General features: G+C 43.6%; 1 protein-coding gene across 4 annotated transcripts in view; it reads right to left on the bottom strand.

Moving 5' to 3' along the window:
* The window catches only part of LOC138300358 (zinc finger matrin-type protein 4-like), a 1,123,322-nt gene that overhangs the window by 552,672 nt on the left and 545,175 nt on the right, over nt 1–25,475 (bottom strand). For all 4 annotated transcript variants that reach the window (XM_069239631.1, XM_069239632.1, XM_069239633.1 and 1 more), the window contains one exon: nt 23,290–23,449. In XM_069239631.1, the coding sequence (XP_069095732.1) occupies nt 23,290–23,449 (160 nt within the window). The remainder of the gene's footprint in view (nt 1–23,289; nt 23,450–25,475) is intronic.

Genomic DNA, 25,475 nt, shown 5'->3' with positions numbered 1-25,475 from the left:
TAGTTATGAAAGTGTAGAGGAGGATTATGCTCCAAAAGCCTTTCAAAATGTATATGAAAAAGGTAGAGTATTCTAAATACTGAAAAGAACCTCTATAATATGGTCGACATGTTTCGCGTATATTGGTCCAGCCGGATCCATTGACGCTTCATCAGGACCTACAAAACTAAATAGCAAACCTCTTTGAAGTAAGTATCGTTGGTAAAGATACAGTAACATCGGCCACTTACTTAAGATGACTGGTAATACAGGTACCCTGAAATATAAGGAAAAGAAAAAAGCAAAACCACGTTGAAGTAAAACTCATGGTAATGATATATCTTGAATGGCAATGGTGTTAACCATAAACAAATTTAGATATGTAAAAACTGAATGGGACATCGCACAGACATCAATGCTTACCACCCCCTATTTGAGAACAGGTTCCATGGGTAGAGCGTATCTGGGGACTCAAGTAGACACTAGTTGTGAACAATAGTAAAATGAAATCAGTGATCAACAGTAAGATTTAATGCCTTATGCCTATATATTTTTTTAAATCTTACTGTTGATCACTGATTTCATTTTACTACTTTTCCTTATATTTCAGGGTACCTGTATTATCAGTCATCTTAAGTAGCCCCCGAGGCGCCCAAGAAACCCAAAAAAGCGGCTGTGGAAAGGGCGCATGGCGCACCCTCCCCCACCAGACAATTAGGTGACGGGGAAGGCCCAGTGGTCGAGCCGGGCCCATCAGACGAGGGCACGGCACCAGCGCACCAGGTGGGGGGCATAGATCTACAACAGGATCAGCTTTTAGAGACAGGAGCCCCCGTTCAGGATGAGTTAGTGCGCGAGCGTCCCGCCCCCCCCCCACTGACCCCATGCCCATGGACCTGTCTCTGCCTAGGGGCGGGGCCTACCCGGCCGGGGCCAACAACAACACCAAAAAGAAAGGCAAGGGGCCCAGACTCACGGGCGGGCTGGGCAAGGGTAGGGCCTGTAAGGGGCAGTCCAAAGAGACACGAGGGCCGGCAGGGGAGTCCACGCCCCCCTGGCCCCTGGTCCGGCAGGCTAGATACGGATGAGGCTTGGGACCTAGAGGCCAGGATTAAGGAACAACGCCGCATAGTGGCAGAAACGGAGGACAGGTGGGCCCAATTGTGCTTGGAGCGGGACATGTCCGTGCCACACAGCCGGCAGCTAAAGAGACCAGCGGACAGCGGAGGCAGCATAGGAACCATGCCGCAAGACGCCGGGAAAGGTAGTTGGGTATGGGTCCCGAGCGACAGGGGCCAGGAAATGGGGATGGATAGCGGTTTAGGCAGCGCGGTGGGTACCAGTGGCGCATACGGCCAGACTGGGCGCGGAAGGTCAATGCCAAGGCAGGAGGTTGGCAGAAAGAAGGCGATGCCAACGGGGCGCAACACGGCCCCTACACGTTGGTCCGAAGCGCTAGAGGGGTCTTCGGCGGCCTTCTCTACTCCGCAGGATCGGGGACAACACAGAGGTGGCGGACGCCACGATGGCCATGAGGATAACCCTGCTAACTATATGATGATGAGCGGGAATGTTAGTAAACAGATGGATGTGTGTGAGGATGACGTGCTGGAACTAGATTATGAAGAGGAGCTGGAGGAATGGGAAGAGGGGGAGATCAGGGAGACTGAAATACTCAGCTTAAGGGGGAGGGGAAGAGGACGCAGGAGCGGCGCAACCCCCCTCTCCGCTTCTATTTTTCAGGAACGGGACTACAGCAGTGATCCACAAGAAAGGAGGCAAGAGCAAGCACGGGGCCGAGGGGCCCGGAAGGTTTTGCGGCCTGTGGCTACTTCCAGGAAGAGGTAAAGGGCAATGGTGGTCGGTCTGGGGGGATGGCGGAAAAGGGGATGATGCGCCAATTTGCAAGTCTGTAGGAGTAGGTGATGGTTCGATACTTGACCCAGTACCAGCTAAGGATAAACAGGGCGGGGAAAAAAGTACAGAGACACAAGCCAGAGCCACGACCGAGGGCGAGGGTGGAGACAAGGCAACAGGGGAGAAGTCAGGCGCAGAAGCGAAGGAAGGGGGAGAACACAAAAAGAGGCTACCCTATATGGGCTTGGCTATGCCTTTGGGCTCACCTGTGGCGGAGAAAACGAAGGCCAGAATATGGAGACACAAGTACCGTATTTATCGGTGTATAACACGCACCGGCGTATAACACGCACCTCATTTTAAGAGGACATTTCAGAAAAAAAAAACTTAACATTATATCGGCGTATAACACGCACACATCATTTGCCCCCTATTTTCAGGGAGAAAAAGTGCGTGTTATACGCCGATAAATACGGTATGTGGACGTTTTTAAGCTATTACATAGGGACATACAAGCCAAGGTGGGGTCTAAAGAGGAGGAGTGGGAGTTGGCCCGTAGGCAGAGGGTCCCAATCAATATGGATAACTGGACATCGGCGTTTCTGATTTTTGCGAGTATTTATTGTGAGAAATACCCTGACAGAGCTATAGCGCTATTTAAATACATGGACATTATTAGGAAAGCGCAGATGCATTTTGGGGGTTTTGCCTGGCTGAGCTACGATGAAGAGTTCAGAGCCCGAGTGAGCATTAACCCAGATAAGCCATGGGGGGATGTCGACCCAGAATTATGGATGCAATGGATGGCGTCATCGCAATCCACGGCATCAACTCATACAGCGCGTGGTTTACCGGTGATCTATAAGCCATTTCAGGCACGTCCCGCTCCGGGGGGGGGCGGGTGTGGGACAGAAAACAACACCTAGCACGACAGGAGCGTGCTGGAATTTCAACAAGGGTTTCTGCTCCAGACATCCTTGTAAGTTTAAACATGACTGCTCCAAGTGCGGGGGCCGTCACCCGGTCACACAATGTTTTTCACTTTCCAGCCCCTCCGAGCAATGGAGGGCCTCAAAAGGCAAAGGGACCCAGGGCGCTCCTGCTCCAAAGGGGGCCTACTCCAGTTAGGGTAGATTTTATCTTACCATGGCTGCACAGATACCCGGATGAGGCAGCTGCGTTGAAGTTAGCAGTAGGTTTTCAAGAGGGGTTCAGGGTCAGCTACCAAGGCCCGCGGGAGAGGCGCTGGGCAGACAACTTGCGGTTTGCGAAGGAACTACCTCAAGTGGTTAGGAAGAAGCTGGACAAGGAGCTGTCATTAGGCAGAATTGCGGGCCCATTCTATGAGTGGCCAAGTCAGAATTTAATGATCTCCCCATTGGGAGTCCTGCCGAAGAAGGCCCCGGGTGAGTTCAGGTTGATTCATCACCTATCATGGCCGGAGGGCACATCGGTTAACGATTTCATTGCGGCAGAAGATACCAGAGTGGAGTATGCGTCGGTGGATGATGCTATTAAATTGGTCAGGGGGTGTGGCAATGGTGCAGAACTGGCAAAATGCAACATACAATCTGCCTTCAGGTTGCTACCAATACACCCTGGGGATTTTGATTTGCTGGGGATGCAGTTTGAAGGGGCCATCTATGTGGACAGGGTTCTGCCCATGGGTTGCGCAATTTTCATGCGCTTTGTTCGAAGCATTTAGCACCTTCATGCAGTGGGTGTTTGTCAAAAGTAGTGGGCATTATGCGGTGACCCATTATTTGGATGATTTCCTGTTTGTAGGGAAAAAGAATTCAGGAGAATGCCAGAGGGCCCTGACAATCTTTCAGGAGATGGCACAACAGATGGGAGTGCCTTTGGCACCCGAAAAAACTGAAGGCCCCGCAGCGGTACTAACTTTTCTGCGTATTGAGTTAGACTCCAATACAATGACGGCCAGATTACCAGCACAGAAGGTAACAGAGATACTGGTTTTCTTGGGTCTTGTGAAAGAGGCACGAAAAATCGACTTGCGGACAGCCCAGAAGCTGTTGGGGTATCTCAATTTTGCTTGTTGGGTAGTTAGGGGGGGAAGGACTTTCTGTAGGCGATTGGGTTTGTCCATGTCGGGCGCAGTTTTGCCACACCACAGAATAAGAGTGTCGACGGGACTCAGAGAGGATGTGAGGGTGTGGGAAGCATTTTTGAAACAATTCAATGGGGTATCTATGTGGTTCTGTGAAGAAGAGACAGTGTGGCAGGTGCAGATTTTTTCGGATGCGGCGGGAGCGCATGGCTTTGGGATTTTCTGGGACGGCCGGTGGTGCGCGGAGGCGTGGCCAACATTATGGTTAAAACAGGGAAGAAGTATTGCTTTTCTGGAATTTTTTCCCCTCCTGGTGGCCATGGCAGTATGGGGACAGGAGTTGGCAAACAGGACAGTTTTATTCAGAATCGACAATATGGCGGTCGTCAAGCTGGTGAACAGACAGAAGGCGAGGGATCTGAGGGTGTTGCGCTTGTTGCGCCGTTTTATGTTGCAATGCTTATCTCTGAATGTGATATTTAAAGCTGTACATATTCCAGGAGTTTTCAACGAGATTGCAGATTCCCTATCTCGTTCACAGTGGCAGCGTTTCCGCAACCTGGCGCCAGGAGCAGAACAGAACAAGACATCGGTCCCGGCAGACATTTGGGAATGGGGGGCATGATCACAGGGCTGGTGGAGATGTCTTTAGCGGAATCTACTCGGCGAAGTTACCGGCTGGCTGGGTTGGGTTTTCAGTTTTTTTGAACGGTTTATAGGAAGTTTTTGGGGACAGAGCAAAAGACAGCTAGAGCATCGGGCGTTGCGTTTTGTGCTGTACATGATTCAGAAAGGTCTGTCAGCAGCCACTATCGGGGGTAAATTGGCAGGGGTATCGTTTTATGGAAAATTGTTTTTTGATCACGACCCGTCAAGAAACGATCTGCTGGGAAGGATGCTGAAAGGCTGGGGCAGGATTAGATCGGTAGAAGGTAGAGCGGCCAGGGAGCCCATTGATTTTGATTTATTACTGGAGTTGTTACACGTACTGCAGGTATGTTGCACAGACGATTACGAATTGGCACTTTTTCGACTATGCATGGTGTGGATGTTTTTTGGAGTTTTCCGAGTGTCAGAGTTGCTGGGGGTTGGGAGGGCGGTGGGGGTACGCTACAAGGATGTGTGCGCGCACGGCGGCCGTTTAGGGATCTGGCTTAGACGATCAAAAACCGACCAACTAGGTAGGGGTAAGTGGGTATGGTTAGAAAAAGGGGGCAACGTGTTGGCCTGCCCTGTTGCGGAATGGAGTAAGTGGCAATCTTCAGGCAGGTTGAACAAAGAAGCAGGGGTTTTCACACACAGGTCAGGCTCCAAGCTCACCAGTTTTCAGTTTTTGCGAGTATTGAGGATGGCTTTAGGACGTGTGGGCCGCCAGGCCATGGATTTTGGCACACATTCATTTAGAATTGGGGCGGCCACGGCCGCAGCGCATTTGGGTTGGGACTGGGCAAAGATTAGGGCGATATGCCGCTGGAGATCAAGGTGTTGTGAACGACACGTTAGACCCTGAGATGTGAGGAGGGATAGCTTCAAAGTTTTTGGTTGGGGAGGGGGTTGATGTTCAAAAACACATGTTACAGTTATTTTTCCATTGCAGGAGATGCGCTTGGTCCATCGCAGGGCAAGACGGTGACATGGCTGGTCGGCCATTCATTTGTACATTGGGCAGCGAAGTTCGCGGAGAAGCAGATATATGGTCGGGCCTTGGGACTATCCAGCAGACGGCATGAGGTGCTATGGTGGGGAAAGAGCGGAATGCGGTGGGGTAACCTGCTTCCTTTCATCACTACTAACTTATCGAACTGGGGATGTTCCGATTTGTTGATCATTCATTTGGGAGAGAATGATCTGGTAAAATTATCAGGACTCACGCTACTGCAGCACATGCAGAGGGACTTGGAGATTCTCAAGCAAAAACTGCATGGTACATGCTTGGTTTGGACAGAGTTTGTTCCACGTAGAGTGTGGAGAGGGGCAGTAAAGTACGGAGCCATGGAACGGGCTCGAAGGAAACTTAACAGAGCGATGAGTGTTCTGCTGGGCTCAGGGGATAAAGATACTGAAGCATGAAAATATTACAGAGCAGGAGGTAGCTTTATTCAGAGATGATGGGGTGCACTTGTCCACACTAGGGAATGCGTATTATCTGACAGATCTGAGACTGCTGGTTGAGGAGTTGTGGGGAGAGAACTTGTGGATTACAAACAAGAAATGAGTAGCGCGGGGTGCAGTAGCGTGTCTGAAGGGGGGGGGTGGGGCAGCACAACGCCAAGTGGGTTGGTGCTGGTTGGCAGTAGATGGGGGAGGGTGGTGAGCCAGATGCGGGCTTGGCCACCCTTCCAGGGAATAAACAAGCAGGTGAAGGCTCTGAGTGGGGGTACGCACGAACCAAATGGGGCATGAAAGGAAAAGGGGAGTGCGTAGGGGAATGGAAACGAAATAAGGGTTTGAAGGGGAAGGATGAGCGAGGCAGATGTTAAAGGGAGGGCGTTAATAAAGTTACGGTTTACGTTATAAAAGTTAAGGTTATTTTGTTTATGCAACCCTGTCCTAATAAATGACCTTTTACACTAAAAATACAGCTGTCACTGAGTTATTTTCCGACAAACACTCCGCAGCTCTACTCTAAATTTTCCGCTTCCCGCTCCCCTTATTTAAACATTTACTGATGTCGACTGAAGCACAAACATTCCACCCAGGTCTGGTGGGGGGTTCCTCTGCGCAGCCCCTGCGGGATACAGGTGAAGGGCATGCCCCTATTTCTGATGTCAACACTACACATGCCTACATTTTGGAAGTTATTCAATGTTCTTTTAAAACGTCCAACTACGTCCACTCCTCATGATTGGAGCAGTCACTTTCGCAATGAAAATAACAGAAGCCAATTATTTTCTGAGGCGCCAAGCGAAATCGTCATAGCTCGTGTTTTTCTGTTGCGCCTGCAAAAGAAAACGCAGAACTCCAATCGGATTTGAAAAATACTTTCTTTCACTGCTCAAGAAGACATCAAGAGTAAAATACTGAAATCTGACAGTTTAAGAATGCTTCCGAAGAATCGATTCGGGAAGACATTATTTAAAACACAATAGACACTGTATAAACTGTCTTCTCTCAAAATGTTTTAGTCACAAAAGGACAGTAGGTGTAAAGCTACTGTCTGGCACTAAATTGCAAGGTCAGCAATCGGGCCGACACTCTCCCGCCCTGGATCAATATTTCGGAATGCCTCCAAATGACGCGTTGCGGACCAACAGAGGGCAATAATGAGGGAAATCTTGCTCTCAATCTGATTCCCAAGTATTTTCACACATTCCAACCCATTTTACCCACTCAGAATTCGGCAAATTTTACATGCTAAAAGTGAGAGTGAAAAATGAGTGTCGGATCATCATTAGTTCCTGATGCTGCTGATAGCTCTTATACATGGTCAACCCATCACCATCACTTCAGCCAATCTTTATTCCATCAACCATTCACCACATAGGATTGTTCTATGATTTAGTGTACTTTAAAATCAACACTAAAAAGAATTGTGATTTGATGTAAAATAGTATTTCCACAAGGCAAAGATATAGCACGTGAGGATAACGTTATCTGTTAAAAGCACAGATCGTAAGTGTATAGCTTGCTGTATAAAATTTACAGTTAAACATATCAGTTAAACATATCATTACTGTTTGCAATGTCTGTGAAAACCCAATAGCAGCCCTGCATTGTCTCATATTTACCTGTTTCAATTAAGGTAAAATAAGCGTTTTCCTTAGTGAGGAATAGTATTTTCAAAAGAGGAAAAAGTGTGATTTACTTTGTTTAGAGCATTCATCACATGGACAGACAGGCAAATTGGTAGCAAACATACCCTGTCTGGGGTGTGCAACAAGAAAGTGAACAGCGTTGAACCGTAATCTAGCAGAAATCTATAATGTAAATTGCTGACCCATATTAAGTAAGGCTCAATGCCAAGAAACCTACTGATTTGAGCATGAGCAGCAACAGTGGACTTTACTGCATTTTTAGACCTTCTCTCCTCCGCACATTCAGCTAAAAACAATTTAGTCAATGATCTATAAAAGCTAGCAGAAAAGGTTCCCCGATTTCCAAACACTTCACTTAGGTTCAGACAACTACGGGGGCTGTGTGGTGTGTGAGTTTCCAAGGTATTACCAAGACTTTCTCCAATTTGTGGTTCAGTGAAGTTTCCTCTTCACTCTAAATTTTTAACAGCAACAAAAGTGGTTGCAACTTTACAGTGCCACTTAGGTACCCTAGCCCAGTTTCAGAATCATTTGCGCAATTGCTAGTAAACTTTGGGACAGGCAGCAGCCTTTTTATAAAACAATTTTCAACCTTCTCCAACCCAGGCTGATCACCAAAGCCTCATACGTCAGCCCCACATGTGGAGCCTGAACAGCACTTAGCCTTATGGATTGTTATCAGGTTTTTATTCGACCTGCTACCCAGTCTGGCAGCAAAACCTAAGACTGCCTCGATGCTCCTCGCTAATGCAGCTACTCTCTCAGCTTTCAAAGTACCCCGGGTGAGCCTATAATCAAAAAGTATTCCCAGATTAAGATATGAGGAAACCTTGCTGATATTCATGCTGTTAATAGTAAATAACTTGTTTTTCTTACCTTGGTATCCAAACATCCCTATCAGTTTTTGAATGATTTACCATCAGGTCCAAGCTGCTCATAAAGGCACAGAAGCGATGTAATAATCACTGCAGACCAATCGCAGCTCTGGCTAGTAGAACTGTATCATCAGCATAGATCAGAGCAGGTACACTCTGGTTACTGACTCCGGGCCAGTTAAAAATAAAATTCAACAAATACTTTTCAAACCATTAATATACAGTGAAAAAAGGAGGCCAACACACAACTCTGGAGCACACCATGATCTCGTTTAAAAGCTTCTGCCATTTCCTCTGCTGGGCCATACAACTGGCAATTACCCCTAAATTGGGCTCCCTCAAGGAATTTATAACACTGGGCTTGACCCCTAAATCCGTCATGATTTCCCAGAAGTTGGGCTTGTTGACTGAGTGAAAGGCTGAGCTCCGGTCCATAAAAACTAAATACACTATCTCCTATTTTGCTACCCTACACAAATTGATCAATAAATATAAAGTGAGGCATGGCTCAATGGCCCCAAGCCAGTGTGGACCCCAATCTGGAAGTCTAAAAGTATGTTGTTGTCAGTCATCCAAGTTTGGAAACGCTCCAGCAGAATTCTGCACATTATTTTGACAGTGGAATATATCAAAGAAAGGGGTGGTAGCATTTTGGGTAACCCTTGGATCCTTTCTTAAAGATGGAGACTATTGTTATGTGCGACCCAGCCTTCGTAGGGCCCGATATTAAAGAAGCCTTAAGGACATTAGTCAAAAGAGGGGCCCAGAGAGGTAGATTCTCCTTAAAAAGATCACACCATCACCTATCCCACAAACCATTTAAATCTCTGGTGCATAGCTCTTTAATATGACAGAGTGCAGGTCTGTAAACACGAAGAATAAGAACAGAATCTCTAGTGCTAAGTTAAACACATCAAAACAGATGTTAGATATTTGTTAGGTATTTGCTGCAAAGGATATTAAAATTGGCTTAAAAAAAAGGAAAAATAAAAAAAAGCTCAGTAGCCCTGAATGTGTATTAACATGGAGAATTTTTTTATTTCCTATAATTACCTAAGGAGTGCAAAAATTAAACATTACAATAAGTATGACCTTACTGCTCATTACAGTACATCTTTAAAAGAGAAGAAGAAAGTAAAGCAAGGTTACCCGACATGCCTTTCCCCTTGACTGCTGGCAGCACACATTGTGGCACTCAATATAATAAATGAATACAGTTGCATGGCTATGCAATTTCTTTATAATACACATGTGGGTGTGTCACAAGTCACAAATTATAAAGAAGTTAGAGACAGGTTTTTAATACAAGGATTGCAGAATCCGATGCATTTTTTTGTACATTACAAGCCACTCGCAATGAGGATTTTAGTATCATTTTGGTTTGTTCCACGTCTGTTAGCTGATGTATTAATTTTTCTTGGATCTTTAATGTTTTATTTGTTTGTGCATGTATTTGATGCAGGCATGATTAAAACCTTTTTTTCCATCATACAAAGTATTTTTACCTGCCTGCAGGGAGTGTGTCAATAATATAAACATTGAAAAGCCTATATTTGGGAGAGACATATGGGTGAGCAAAGAGCAATTGTCTCACTGTAAATGTGAGTATGTACCTACCACACACAGGTACCAATCAGCAAAGAAAGCCTTCGTGCAGAGGGACTTTCGGGCTGAAAGTTTAATTGCTTACCAGCTTGACCCTTGCACTGGCTCCAATGAGCCTCTGGGGTGTAGGGTGGAGACAGAGGTTTGCTCGTATTAGCTAGCCTTGACCCTCAAGTGGTCCAGAAAGCACATTTTCTGGATTGACCTTAAATGGAAATATTTTTTATTCAATGTTACAGCTGATTTAGCAATAGGAATGAAACTATAGACAATGTAAGCATTGTATTGTTTTACTCGTTTCCTGCCATCCGAAAGCAACACTCTTAAGCCTGGTGTTCAATATGAGAAATGGTTGTGTCCACATCAGTGATTGACATATTACTAGTTACATCCTACTGTGCAAATTGTTCACAAGGCTATTGGCCACATGTTACACATGCACACACGCACTTAGCATTACAGATAACAGAAAATGCCTCTCTCATTTGATTTATAAAGCGCTTATCGGGGTCTATTGATGCTGCCAATTTTTCCAATCAGTGCATGTGCGGATTCGAAATAAAGTGTTTGTAATTGATTTAGCCCTGTTTTTCCTGTTTTTGTTGGCGAATGTAGCAACGTCATTTATTCTCAATCCGACACCCACCTCTCATTTGAAAAACGAGGTAAAACTAATTTCTTCCAACAAAACGTGGGCAATATATGTTAGTCCGACATTGGGGTACTGGGTAGCTATTTAGGGCATATGGCCCAGGCCAGATTTAAATCAACCCATATTTCGCCCCATTTCCCATTAAACCATCTGCAAAGCTGAAGAACAATTAACTTGATTTATTTGTTGACCAGACCAAAACTATGGAACTTAGCACTTTAGTTGTGGATGCTGAAGGCTTTCCAGCTTCACACGTATGACCCTGAGCAAACGACCCCACCTTACCGCGTCTTAGAATCTTTATATGAAGTTCAATAAAAATAAAAAATCACCTTTCTCTTACATGTTTTTCACCTATCCAACGTCATAGAAGGTAATATTATTGGCCATTTATAGCGCCATACCACAAAATTAATTAACTCATCTTGGTTCATATACTGCAACGACACACACGATGCATGCACTCTCCTTTGGGTTGCAGTAAAGTGAAGTGCGTTGATCAGCAACTCATATATTCTAATTGTATGCAAACGTATAAATACAGGCATATGCCCTATGACTGGAGATGTACTCGCCGCAAAGGCACCGGATCTGCATGCAAAAGTTCCACCAGCAAATTACAAACGGACATTACAAATCACTAAGTATTGTTATAAATAGCTTATAGCTAGGGGCATCAATGCAGCTTTTAGAATACTTTCAACTTGCAAGGGAATGCACACATCCTTTGCAACATGCCTGTGGTCTCAAAGCTAAGAAAGAATACGGACAGCTCCGGGCATTACATTCAGACATTAAAGGGACAGCGTTTGCAAAGCCAGCAGATGGCGGTGTGCTTGTAGGCTTCCAGCCCTTCACCGCTTTGCACAACGAGGACACCTGCTGTTTGCTGCATTATTCCAATTAAAGAGAAGGACCATGTGCACCTCACTTGAAAGTAGCCCCTTTAGGTAGCACCCAGAGTAACCACCTCATTGGACTCTTGACAAAGAACTGGCCTTCTGGCAGCACAGTACTTGTGAAGGTGGCATAGTGGCACTAGAAGGCCAATAATACACTTAGCCTACAATCCTCCTCATACATGCAGTCCACTTCACATTCGGACGTGATCGAGTTAAAAAAAAAAAAACTCTTCCACAAAGGGCTGTAGTGTGATGCATTGCTTTACCTCACTCTTAAAGTGACATTGTGTCGATGTCTAGATGAAACGTAGAAAATATTTGCTCGGGGGGAATGCCCAATTATTGCCAATCAATTCCATCGATTTGTAGTTTGGCCACACCACCGAGTGAATGTCTTCGAGGAGATTAGTCAATATTTAGTCAATATTAATTTCTAAAGCACAAAACAGGATAGTGGCTTTAGAAAAAGCTGTGAGGGATAAATATTCTCTAGTAATCGGCTATGGTATTTAACTGTATATAAGACAACATATATTCTAGCCAAACACAGTTACATATAATATATGTAGGTAATATAAATGGAAATCGGCTTACATGGTCAGCTGGTAGAAAACCAACAACCTGGACCTATGATGGACAGTCCTGTGATATACAATCTATACGGTTTACTATGTAGCCACCAGTCAGTCCGAAACGTAGCACAGTAATGCTTGATATTAACAATTAATGCAAAACTGCTATTTTTATCCTGAATATTTGAGGTGGTATTGTAAATAGTAGCATTACAATATTAGAAATACGTGTATTGGCCTCAGTAGAGAAGAGGAGAGTTACCCATGGTGTTAACAGATCGAGTGTAGTAAGCCAAATTACTATGTAAAATATATAGTCACAATGCGCTCGCTGCCACATACGCACTGAATTGGACTGTTTAAGATTTGGGGACTTTTGTACCCTAGTACTGACTGCTAATTACACAAAGGCCTCTTAAACCAAAAGAGGGTGAATCCTCAAGGTCTGGTACTTGGTTTTGCAACTGTGGCATCCAAGACCCAGCATGTCTCCACACAAAGGAGCCTTGGCTTGAAAACCTCATATTGCATGTGTTGCAAACTCTGGCACCAATGGACAAAAGTATTCAGCAATGGGCACAGATAGGTACTGGCGCTAAAAAAAAAAAAAAAGTTCTCAACTGCCACTTTGACCTGGCAAAACGACCCTCTTGTCAGGCCCAAACCTTCATTTTTAATACATGCCCGTAGGGTGGGGTGCAGTGTTTTTAAAAAGAAGGGCATGTACTTTTAAGTTTTACATGTACTGATAGTGAAAAACGACTGCATTTGTGGTTCACCATTGCAAGGCGTACCTCTCCCATAGAATAACATTGGAGTTACCTAATTACATTTGATAACTGATCATTTCTAAATGTGAGGAGGAATCCAGTTAATGATTGGTATCTCTGGAACTGTAATGAAAAATCTTAACTATGCTAAAGTCGGATTTTAAATTGCAATATTGAAAATGCCACTTTTAGAAAGTGCCTGCCTTATCCATCAAGTGCCTGTAGCCTGACCTTGGTTCAGTTGATTCGGTGTAGCTGACAGTTCAGCTTTGCGTATTCCTCCTAGACAGCCATACACAATAGAGAGCTTAGGTGTGCCTGGATGGGCCATCACTGGTCTGATGGGAGGGTAGAGCTAGGCACAGCCCTACTTACACTTTTTTTGTTTTTAAACACCCCTACTAACACTTGAATAGGTTGTGCCCTTCCTTCACTCAAAGAGTTTCATACTGCCTGTAGTTAGTCTGGAGCCAGGACAGGAAAGGCAGGATGCTTATGGACTCCAAAGGGAAAGCTCTAGAAGCTTCTCACCACTTCAAATGCAGAACGTGGTATAAATATTGTACCTCAGATACCACCTCTTCAGTATACTTCTGGACTTGTAATTGGCAATCTGGTGTAGGCCAATTTTACCATGTTTTAGGGAGCGAGCACAAGCACTTTAGTACTGGTTAGCAGAAATAAAGTACCTAGAGTCCTCCTGCCAACAAAACCCAATTCAGAAAATAGGAGAGGTGAAGGAAAACAGTTTGGGGTGACCCAGCAGAAATGGGCAAGAAATCAGTTTTAAATATTAAAACTGCAATGCTATTAAGAACTGCACAGGTGTATGAAGATACAAAAGTAACACTGTACAGTATATCATTTATTAATGCAGTTGGATTCATGCTAATAATCTATTGCTGATCATTGTGAATTACATTATTATGGGCCCTATCAGGTTTTATGCCAGAACCCAATGGGACACACAATATCTTTCAGTTTCCAGTTCCCCCCTTAAAAATGCGTGCTATTAAATAACAAGTGATTAAGCACCATATCAAGAAGATTCAGGCCCCCAAGACAAGTTAGTATCGGCCTGTATATGGTAGTCTATTTATGCTCCACGTTTCTTCCCCAATGTCACCTTTGCTATATGTCTGACCATCGCTACTGTCCTCTCAATGCCTGCACTTGCCTCAGAGGCTTGTTATCAGTGGGCACTTCCACTTTAGATTTCTATGGTGCAGCCGTTCTGGAACTTTGCTCACCTGAATCTCCAAGTATGCAGCCAAAGGAACTCAACACCTCCAACAGTAACGTGACAGCATTGTCCGTGCGCGCTGGTATGTTGTGTATGTTTTATGGCGTTACATTTCAGTTCGATGGTGGTGCCTTTTATCGCAAATGCATATATCTTTTTTACTCATTTCTCTTAGAACTTATTAAGAGATGTGAGTCAGGAGAAGCTCTACACACAAGTCCCTTCCCTTATGCACAAAATGTGAAAGACTGAATCATGCGGCCTTAAAACCTTCTATTAGTCAAGTTTTAAGGTCTGCGCTACTAATCGTTTTTTCTTTAACAGTAAATTGCAATTTACGCAGAATGTAGGAAGACCTCTTGCCAAGTGATGGATACTTTTGAAAAGGAGTTCAAGATTGATAGATTTATTTTTAATTCAACAGTCTCATTCACCGCGCACCACGTACTCAGTCAGGAGCTCTCGGTCAGTGTAGGGGTCCACCCACATCGCAGGGGCTGCAAGGGTCTATGTTCCGCCACTGTTGGGAGATTCTATTTGCCAGGAGACTTGACTGGCAGGCCTGTGGTAAATGTCACTCCAAGTCTGCAACTCCTTGCCACTGGAGGAGGGGGCATTAGGATTGGCTAGTGGAATGGAAATAAGAGGGGCAATGAGATCCCGTATGTCCAGCAGGCTTCTTTCAGCCACTATCAGGTGTTACAAATATTTTCTGCTTGTGAACAGTGGAAGCAGTTTATCACACTCATGGTAGTATTTCAACAAGGGTGTGTATTTTGCTGGGATTTCACACTATCCAGAAACTAGCAATGCAGGATGCAAAGTCTGAGCCAGAAACAACATCATTCATAGGACTGGGTCAGCAATCTAACAGGAAAGGGCTCCGTCGTTGGTCTAGAAAAGCTCACTCTATACCAGTTTCCAGGACAACCACCCTCCATGTAAATGAGTTGTAGTAGTAGAGAAATTGCATGCATAGTTTTTTGCAGATATCTGGAAAAGGACTGTAACAAGTGTATTCCTGCACCCCTCTAATAATATATTTAACATTGTGTGTACTGCTATGCCTGTATCCAAACACTTGGGCAGTTTCATAAAATAGCCTCTGTTATCTCAGAGTATTTTGGCATCGAGCCGTTTTGTACAGGGTGGCATTCGCTATACTTTGCTGGAGGCTGCCACACCTTTAATCTCACCAACACAAAACATTGCACAGATACCGTTCAAAACATGTAGCAACCATACAGGACCACGTAGGCAAGTTGCTACGTCTGATTATTCAGGTGTACATAGCACTGGTTTGCAAACATACAACTTTATCATGAGTTGCACTTTTATGCTCTAAAAGTTGAAAATACCAAAACAAAGTTACTCCGAATTATCTGATTTAACCCTTGTGGAAACGCCAGGACACACTTACACGGTATTTCGACTAGACTTGGGTTGGCCATTGCTTTTTTTAAATTGGTAATTATATAATATTTTTTTTACAAGCCGCCGTTGGGCTGCCCTTCATTTGGCCCAGCACAACGTGAAGCCGAGCAGTGCAGAGACTCCCTCAGAGCGAGCCTTTGTTCACGAGCTGACAGAGGCCAGATCAGAATCTGGACCGCCTAATGCAGGGCAGTGCAGAAAACACGTTTTCACAGTTGCAAGTGCTTTAAAGGAGGAAAGCGAAACTCTGTGGTAACACCATACACAACTAACAGGGCAGTGGCCACATATCAGCCAGTTTTGTTAATAGCCAGCTTACTCTGCTTCCACGTAAAAGACTCATGTTTTTTTCAAACAACTGCTTGGTTTATTATAAAGGGCCGCCTTCTGAACACAAAATTAACGCCAGTGCTCAGACCCCTGAGCACCCGGTCCTCAAAGCCCAACTATGTAGGGACAGGCACACAAACCTAGGGTTTGACTATATACTTTTCAAGGGAGCAGCCTCGCCATGTCTCAGAAGGTGAAGGTCATCTTTATACTGTTGCCAATTAGGGCATCACTCACTCACGCTTTTCTACATCACTGTCAAGCCCTCAAGCTGCTGCACTTTGTCTCTTTCCATTTATCACACCGAGGTGACATTTTCTGCCACTGAAGAAGTAGTAATTTAAATGTATACCATCCAATTGGAGAGTAACAGCAGCGCCAAGAAAGAAAGATCATGAAACAGCAGTTAAGAAGGAATGTCAAGTGTGCGTTCTAAGAGTTACTAGAGAACACCCCCAGTGGAAGCAAAATAATAATCATATAGAACGTCACATATGGGGTAGGGTCAGTCCTATTATAAATATGCAAAGTTTCACTGTGAAAAATAAAATGAGGGACTAACATTTTTTCAGGGAAATTGAATAGCATTTCATGTAATAAACTACAAATCAAACAGACACTATTTAACCAATCGGTAACCCAAGAAAAGTTAGCAATTACCAATTTAGCAAACAATTACTCTCCGCTTAGCAAACCTGCTAGCATGTTTTAACTGGTGAAAAGTAATAGTTAAAATATTTACATGCGCGTGTGATCATTCAAAGAACTATGATTGGGGGGTCGATCCAATTATTTTGTCATTAAAATTGGCTTCCTGTTGAGAAGTGCTGTGTCCTATTGAATGAATGAACGTCCAGCAATGAAGTGCAGACACTGTTGCATTTACAAGTTAAGCACAGCGCTGCAGAGGGCCTTCTTCTTGTATTTTTAATGGGGAGTAGGAAGCACATGTGGCTAATGCTCTTAGTAGTACTCTAGTGAGCCACTAGTCCATATTTATAGCTGGCTGGAACATTGCAAAGGCAATATTAAATGTATAGTAATCATATCACACATTTAAAACATTTCATCTACTTGAAGTGATCTAGTATTACCACATTAATAATTGCAGTAATACCAAGATAGAACAATAGAAAGCCATGACCACTTGCCCTGACACAAGGCTGCTGCTACTTCTGAAGCTTCAAATGTGAAAACAGTGTTTCTACACGCAATTTCTTATTGAAAGATACGTGTGGTAATGTCAAGCATCCGATGTGAAGCGTTCAAAGCAATATTGCTACAAAATGTCTGAAAAACTAAAAATGAAGCTTCCCCCATTAATGTATGGTTTAATCCGTAATACAGATAGCTGCCTCATGTTGTATGTGACAACTTGATCCAGCCTGGAATGATTATACAGCATTCTGCTTAGTAAGCGGTCACCTTTCGACCCCAATTTTATGATGTCAAAATTGAAACCTCAAGATTCAAAATGCAATTATCTGAAGTCAGTTCGGGATGAATGCATTGCACATTCCAGGGATCAATGAACAACTGTGAATATAGGTCAACTACTCAGAATATAATGCACTTCTATTGAGAGGGCAACATTCTGTGTCTAAATATAATCTAATATTAAAATCTCAGGCAAATGGTTGCTGTAACGTCTAGACCGTTCGTGCACGCATATAAAGACAGTCTTGTAGCTGTTAATTTGTTAAAATTGTTAGATATGTTTAAACGGATCATACCGATATTACATGGAGAGAAAAGTGATTATGAAACTTTGCAAGCTGTAGTTTATTCTACAACTACAGGATTTCATTTTACAACATACACGATGTAAAAGATATTAGTAACCCTTTAATAAAAAAAGAATATATATAATTTTAATAATATGAAGCCTAATGCATTCAAGGTTTATTGTGCTTACTCCTGAAGGCTCACAGTGTCTGAAAATATACGTTGTAAGTTTCAATAGGGCCCCACCCTAAACTAAATCGATGGTCAGAACATAGCAAATTAAATTGGATAGTGCATTAATTGGTAAGCCCTTTCATCTTTCAGGCCGGTTATGCAAATACATGTACCCAAAGGCAAGGAAGATAAATTGTCAGAGAAGCCTCTCTCGTTATTTTCGCCTCACCTAACATGTTTCAAAATCAGGAGTTATGCCTATATTCTCAATTTTCACTAAAACTCCTAATTTGAAAGCTTACCATTCATAAAATGTAGACGTTTTGTCCCGCGAAACCCCGTGTGCGTGCAATGCTTTGCAATACCTTGCAAAATATTGCTATGCATTTGAAAACGCTCTAGTTCAATATTCAGACCTTTTGCGAATATACAAAATTGTAAAAATGTATTTTGTGTTGGAAAGCTTTCTGAAACTTTTAAATGAATGGTCATGGTGTTGTTAACAGTAATACGGACATCCCACCTTTCTCATTTGAAAGTAGATGCTTCCACAATTTAGGCAAACGTAATAATTGTATTTATCTGTCAGAACTTTGTTTCCGACGGATGATACTGAATTCTTATTGACTCGTCCTCAACTTTTAGAAGTTCACAGGACAACCTCGGCCGAGTGGTAGGGGAAAAAATGTCGGTGTAATTATAATTTGTGTCAACTTCAAAATCAGTGTCTGCTGAGAGCCGAGCACAGATTGCGTTCACTCGCCATTTGTGCTCACACTTACCAGCAGCTTTCACTTGGGAGCAGAAGCATACACAGAAGAGAAACGAGAACTGGCAAAGCAATAGGTCTCATCTATGCAAGAGCTATTGGCTTTGCCAATGTGTTTGAGTCATGTTGTTCACAAGCGTGTCTGGTCAGAATGGCTAAATGTTAGTGGCATGGGGGAGAGTGACCTGTAATGTCATAGACCAGAATGGTGACGAGTGGAGTAGAGTTTTGTAGAGTGGGATGCTGAGTCAGTCACTGAAGTGACAGTGTTGAGTCGCGTAGAGTGGCATACATTGGAGTGGCATATAGTAGAGTGGACTGGTGTAGAGTGGACTGGTGTAGAGTGGACTGGCGTAGAGTGCTGCAGAGTATAGAGACCTTGAGTGCAGCGGCATTGAATTCAGCGCCATAGAATGCAGCGGTGTAGATTAGAGTGATGCATAATAGAGAGCAGTGGTGTAGAGTGGCACAGAGTAGAGTGGCACAATTCTAACCCACGATGTAGCACAGAGTGATGCAGAGTACAGTAACAGTGGCACAGAGTAGAGTATATTGTCATAGAATGCAGTGACAGTAGAGTAGCTTGGTGTAGAGTTTAGTGGCGGAGAGTGCATTGCTGCAGAGTGCAAGAGTGCAGTGCTGTAGAGTAGAGTGGCAGAGAGAGCAGTGGAGTAGAATACAGTGATGCAGAGTAGAGTGCAGTGGTGTAGAGTGCAGTGGGTAACAGTAGAGTGGCATAGAGTGCAGTGGCACGGAGTAGAGGGGTGTAGAGTGCATCATTGTAAAATAGATTGTTTCAGAGCAGAGTGAAGCGCCGTGGAGTGGTGCAGGGTAGAGTGCAGTGGTGCAGAGTAGATTAGAGTGGAGTACAGTGGATTGGCATAGAGTGCAGGGGCATAGAGTGGAGTGTTACAGAATAAAGTGCAGTGGTGTAGGGTGCAGTGTTGCAGAGTGGAGTACAGTACAGTAGCGTAGAGTGGCGTTGTGCAATATAGATGGTGGGGCCTAGACTGGAGTGATGTAGAGTAGAGTGGAGAAGAGCAGATTGGTGAAGAGTGCATTGGCGTAGAGTGGTACAGGGTAGAGTAGAGAAGCTTAGCACGAAGTGGCATAGAGTGCAGTGACGCAGAGTGGTGTGGTGTAAAGTAGAGTGGAGTGGTGTAGACTGGAGTATTCATGGTGTGATAGCATACTGCTGTTACAGACAACACATTTTCATTTGAAATGACCGTTATATTTGCACAAATAAAACTATTCATTGCACAGACCAAAATGTGTGGAAGTTGCATCATGAAGTTTAATGATTTTTGATTATGTTGCAGTATGTTTCCAACACACTTCAGAAATAACAAAAAATGTGCTTCAATTGTGCATTTATAATTCTGATATATTCTGAAATACTTACACAGTTTATTTAAACATTGTCATGTGCTGTAAGAAATCTCTTTCGTACATCCAGTATCCAGCAAGATTGTCACATAAATCCTCTCACTTTGAAGTCAGTCAAAGAAAGAAACAAACAAGAGCTCTCGGAAGATAACTCCTTGCATTTGAGCGTGATCTTGAATGCACAGAAAATGAGATGAGGTGAGAACAAGATTTAAAGGCCTGTTAACAGAAAGCAGGTTCATGGAAGGATACAGAAAATGCAGTTTAGGCAACGAGAGGGACAAAATGAACCTGGAGGGCCTAGACCAAATAAAGCCAGCAAATGAAAAGCCAGAAAGTGTGAGTTACAAACCACAAAGCCAATGATAAGCAATGAGTGGAATGCATTCCTAGATCAACTTTCTGAAACTGCCCACAATGTCTTTAGCAAACCAGATAGCTGGGTGGTAGGCTGTGGCCTAAAAATGAGTAAATAAACTAGAAGTGGCACTACTATTGATTAATGTTATCCCCCATTATTCACCAATACTTGTAAATTGGGGGTAAAACACTTTACACATGTAATTTGCCTGGGGCATTTTAGCGTGTGAGATTAATAATTTGGTCATAATGTCCTTATAAGTGAAATTCCTCGAGGCTTTATATGCAAAAGATTTACATACACCTTCCCCTGTGAGAAAAGCTGCTGAACAAAGCCTTCTGCTGCAAGGCTGAAAGAGACTGATGCAAAATAACCACAAGGTAGCAACACTTCACTAAATGCGTGGTGGATGACGAGCCATACAGAACAGGTGGAGGGAACAAATACAAAGATGTAACACAGAATAGGGGCAGTTAGATGTCTGAGGGATAGGGGCAGACATGGAACAAGAAGCAGCTTTGGAATGATACTGGATGGGGCTTTATGGACATTCAACAGGACTGAGCTCCTTATCTGGCATCAAGTGGCATTAATCTTTGACATCTTGTTCACAAACAAGTTACCCTATGAACCCAAATGTTAATGAAATGTGTGTCCAGCTGAGGGGCTTCAAATAAGGCAAATGCCGGTGCAGATGCACTCCATGTAGGAGTACCAGCCCACATCTGCCAGACTCCAGGCTGTCCTGAAAACATCTACCAGACTCATCCTTTGCCTCCCTCATCACACCCACATCATCCTCCACCTCAGGCAGCTGCACTGGCTCCCAGTGAAGGAACAATGCCAGTTCGAGGTCCTCACACATGCATTCAAGGCACTGCACAACACTGGACCCTCCTACCTCAACCATCACCTACAGTTCCACAAAGCCTCCAGGTACCTTCGCTCTGACTCTCTCTCATTTGTCTACACACCCAGCCAGAGGCCAATCCTTCTTCCACCTTGCAAAGAAGTTCTGCATATCAGAACCTCCATTCCACGGCCTGGCTCTTCAACTAGTAGACTAGAGCTTCCATTGTCCTCGTCTAAACTCGGCTTGCATCCTCCTCACGCTTGGATACCCTCACAGGCTATAAGGCACGCTCTACTAATTCACTAACATAACATAGCAGTGTCATGTAAAGCGAAAGTATGTCAGAAAACGCCAACAACTCACCTAAACTAGAGAATAAATTGGTGCTAAAATATGCAGTTTCCAAATTATTTGTCAAATTACTGAGATTTTCCTCAGTTGTTCCTGTTGTGGGTTACTGTATTGGGATTAGGCAACTGAATTCCAGGAAAACTTTAACAAGATGGAAAGTGGGAATGTTTCCAACCAATGATAGGCTGGCAGTGCCCATATGGAAAATAGCTCACTTAATTTTAATGAGATGAGTGATGCTCATCGTTGACCAGACTCATCAAATGTGTGATGATACCGATTTAGGAAAACAAAACTAATGGGATGAACAAACATTTGTTTGAGGTGAAGGGGAGAGGTTGTTTATACTTGAATACACCTACATAAACTACTAAATGCAAATACAGAGATTGGTGATCTAAGTATTTGCTTATAACAGATTTGTTTTTAAGGACTCAGTAGCTTTTTTTTTTTTTTTTTTAAACATTTATCTAATTGGCACAATTCTAACTTGTGATGTTCTGCCTATACCCCGCTTCTTAGTTTTAAACTCTTGAAAGTGAATAGAAGCCCCTAAGTGATTATAATTTGTTAAATTTCCCATTTGTGAAAGATTTATATTCTAGAACTCGGATTACTATCGGACTGCTACAAAATCAGACTGCTCATTTATTATGTGTGTCCTTGCTCAGGATTAAACAATTCCATAATGTCTAACCTATTTTAGTGAGTAAACAATATTTCTTTAAAAGTAACTGTCATGCTATGATGAAAACAGCAGAAGTCTGCAGGACTTGATTGCCCCAGAACACTACACATCACTTCCTGCCTCACCAACTGGAAAGAAAGTGTGAGAAAGATCAAAGCACTGGACTTTCATCGCAGGGATAGCATGGGTAGAGATCATTTCTCTGTGTGACAAGGGCATAGCTTCAGGGGGTTGCTTGGGGTGGAACACCCTCAAATAAATTCATTCTTGGCTTGATAGTTGGGCTTGAGGGCCAGGAGCCTGCTATGTTTTTGTCAGTTGTTCTCATCAGCATTGTTTCACTCATATGTTTTAGCTAGTTCCTTTCTGCGATTAGAAATTTCCATAGAGCGACAGGTCTACTGAAAAGTAGGAAACCTGCAACCAGAGATGTACGTATTGAAGGGTGCAAATCTACTTTTTTTGGAATTCCCAATTATTGGCAGTACTAGACTTTGAAAGCTGTGTCAGTTTGAGGTTTCCAGGTGTACTGCTGGCAATCAAACACGAAAAAAGTGATGAGACAAATCCTTACATATAGTCTACCCACTGGCAATCACTCGACGTAGCATTCCAACCCATTGTGTTTTTATCTATTGTGCTACTCTAGACAGAGGACCACCTACTGCAAATCAATATTGACCTGTTTCTCATGAGATCAGCCCAATCTGATCCTTGCTGAGCTCACCCCTCCACCCTGGGGTCCTCGCTTTGTTAGTTGAGATTTGTAGGGTGTGAACCTCAAATTTTGCAGACTAAGCTAGAGCCCACCAGTGTGATCAATTTATTACAAGGCACTCAAGGAATTACAGTAAGATAATTGAAATATACCATGAATTACTGTTACCATTACCTACAATAAGAGGAGCATTTTTGTTAGTCATAAGGCAGCACTTACCTGGTGGCGTGGGTGCACTCAGAGACTCTCCCAGCACTAGCTTCACCCGCTTTGCATGAATTTTACCCTGATAGTGAGACTCGGCCACAATAGCAGATGTGAAAAACATATTGCAGAGAGTACAGCACTTGTTCTTATCCACTTCAGTTTCGTCACTTTCCTGAAAAAAAGAGAGAGTTCAATGTCAACATTATGTATGTTTTTATGTTACTTGACCAAAAGCTAACAATACAATGAAACACAATCCCCTCACTTTAGAAACGTGAGGCAGGGCCCAGATTCTAAATAATGTGCAAGTCCTAGGGCAGAGCACTTGTGATTAACCTACCCGGAAATAGAGTCAGACAGATAACTGGATGGAATTATACTGCAGAGTATTGAACATTAACATGTCTGGAAACAGACATAGCTTTGAAGGGGGAGTATTTGGGGTGTTACACCCACATGCGGATCCTCCATTAAGGCAAAGGGGCGCTGCCCTCCTCCAGCAGCTGCAAAGCCTTTACCAGGAAACGATCATAACTTTGTTTATGATCGTTTTCTGGTAGAGGGGACGGGGCCACGGGGGTGAAGAGCAGCGAGGGAGAGTGCTCAGCACTCCCTCTCAGAGCGCGTGTGTTTGGCCAGCCGCCTCAGGCTGGCCAAACACACATCCACACAGGGCTCTCTCCATCCCACCAACACAGTTGCCAGGCTGGAGAGAGCCTGCCTGTGAGCATCCTGGCTGGGCGCTCCCAGCCAATCATGAGCAGATAAAAACACACACAATCCTGAGCAAATTAAAAAAAAAAAAAACAGACACTTCCCCTCTCTGTAAAGATAGTCTCAAAAATGTTGGTTATTTTACAAAATATAGTTTTTCTCTCCTAAAGTGCCCCTACTAATTCACATTTATCTCCCTTTCCACTGCCCCTTACACACCACTCATGCACCCTGCTTGTCATTTAATGTATTTTAACATTATATACCAGCGTGATCCTTGCAAAATCTGAAGCGCATCTCCCCCAAATCTTACCTACCGAGCTACCCCGCTGTCTGAAAATGACTTGTAGGAAGGAACAGAGATTAAAAATGGTGGTGCTTCCAAGACCACTTATCTAAAAAGACAAAAGGGTGCTCGCAGCTAAGCAGAGCTGATTTGCAGATCTTGGCACAAAGTAAGCTGGCCGAGTAAGGAAGAAAGACTTGGTGTAATAAAGAAGGAAACATCAACAGAAAAAAAGACAAATTAATCATTAATTTCTTTTCACAATATGAGAATTGTAAAAAGAACCACTGGTATAACGTCGTTCAAGCATTGGCTACGGGACATGGTGCAGACGTTTACATAAAATTCAGTCATGGCCATCAAAATCATGGTGCAATTAAGGGCGGAGAGAAAGCATGAGCAACAAACTACATGCACAAGGGGTTTTTGAGTGCATATTGTCACCAGTCTACGTAAGGCAGAATGACACGTCTGATGTGGGCTTTTGCTGGGTAGAGAAACTAGTACCCCCAGCACACAAGTAACTTTATATAAAGTCCGATGTGTGTGTTCGCACCCGACCATGTTCTGACCAACCCTAGCTGACCTTCAGCTCTTGGCTTAGACAGACATTTCTGTCAGTACACAGCCATATAGTGGGAGAGATGATGGAAGCAATGTAGAGAAAGAAAGAGTGAGGGAGGAGAGTGGTAGTGATAAGAGGGGGATGAAGAAGCTCAATAGATGGATGGGTACGTGGTTCTGGTGAGGTGGTACTGTTTGACTGTACATTATTTTGCACTGATGCACACCTGTGGCCTAAAGCCCTATTCATTGCTATTGTGGATTGCCATCTTTGTATTGTGCATGTGACTATATGTATTGAATTGTATTGTAATAGTATATATATAGCGCTTACTACCCCTGACGAGGTGTCGTTATTACTGTTTTTTTTTTAAATACATTATGACAGTCCTTTACATTTGAAATTGTTATATTTCTATATGGTATAAGGTTCTGCTGAGGTGTAGTGTTTGTATGAAGATGAATATCCCATCATGTTCTTTACATGCTGAGTAAGACATCACAAGGACACCGACTCACATTTCTCATGGACAAACAGTAAATAAAGCTTGCCTTAACTGAAGCAAACACCTTTGCATCCAAGAAGTCTTTTTCTTCAAGTACACTGGCTTATAATCCCGTAAGACTCTCAAAG

Source organism: Pleurodeles waltl, chromosome 6, assembly GCF_031143425.1.
Source record: "Pleurodeles waltl isolate 20211129_DDA chromosome 6, aPleWal1.hap1.20221129, whole genome shotgun sequence".
In the NCBI taxonomy this organism is placed as follows: Eukaryota; Metazoa; Chordata; class Amphibia; order Caudata; family Salamandridae; genus Pleurodeles; species Pleurodeles waltl.
Note: the sequence above shows the minus strand (reverse complement) of the source record. Positions and strands in the feature narration are given on the sequence as shown.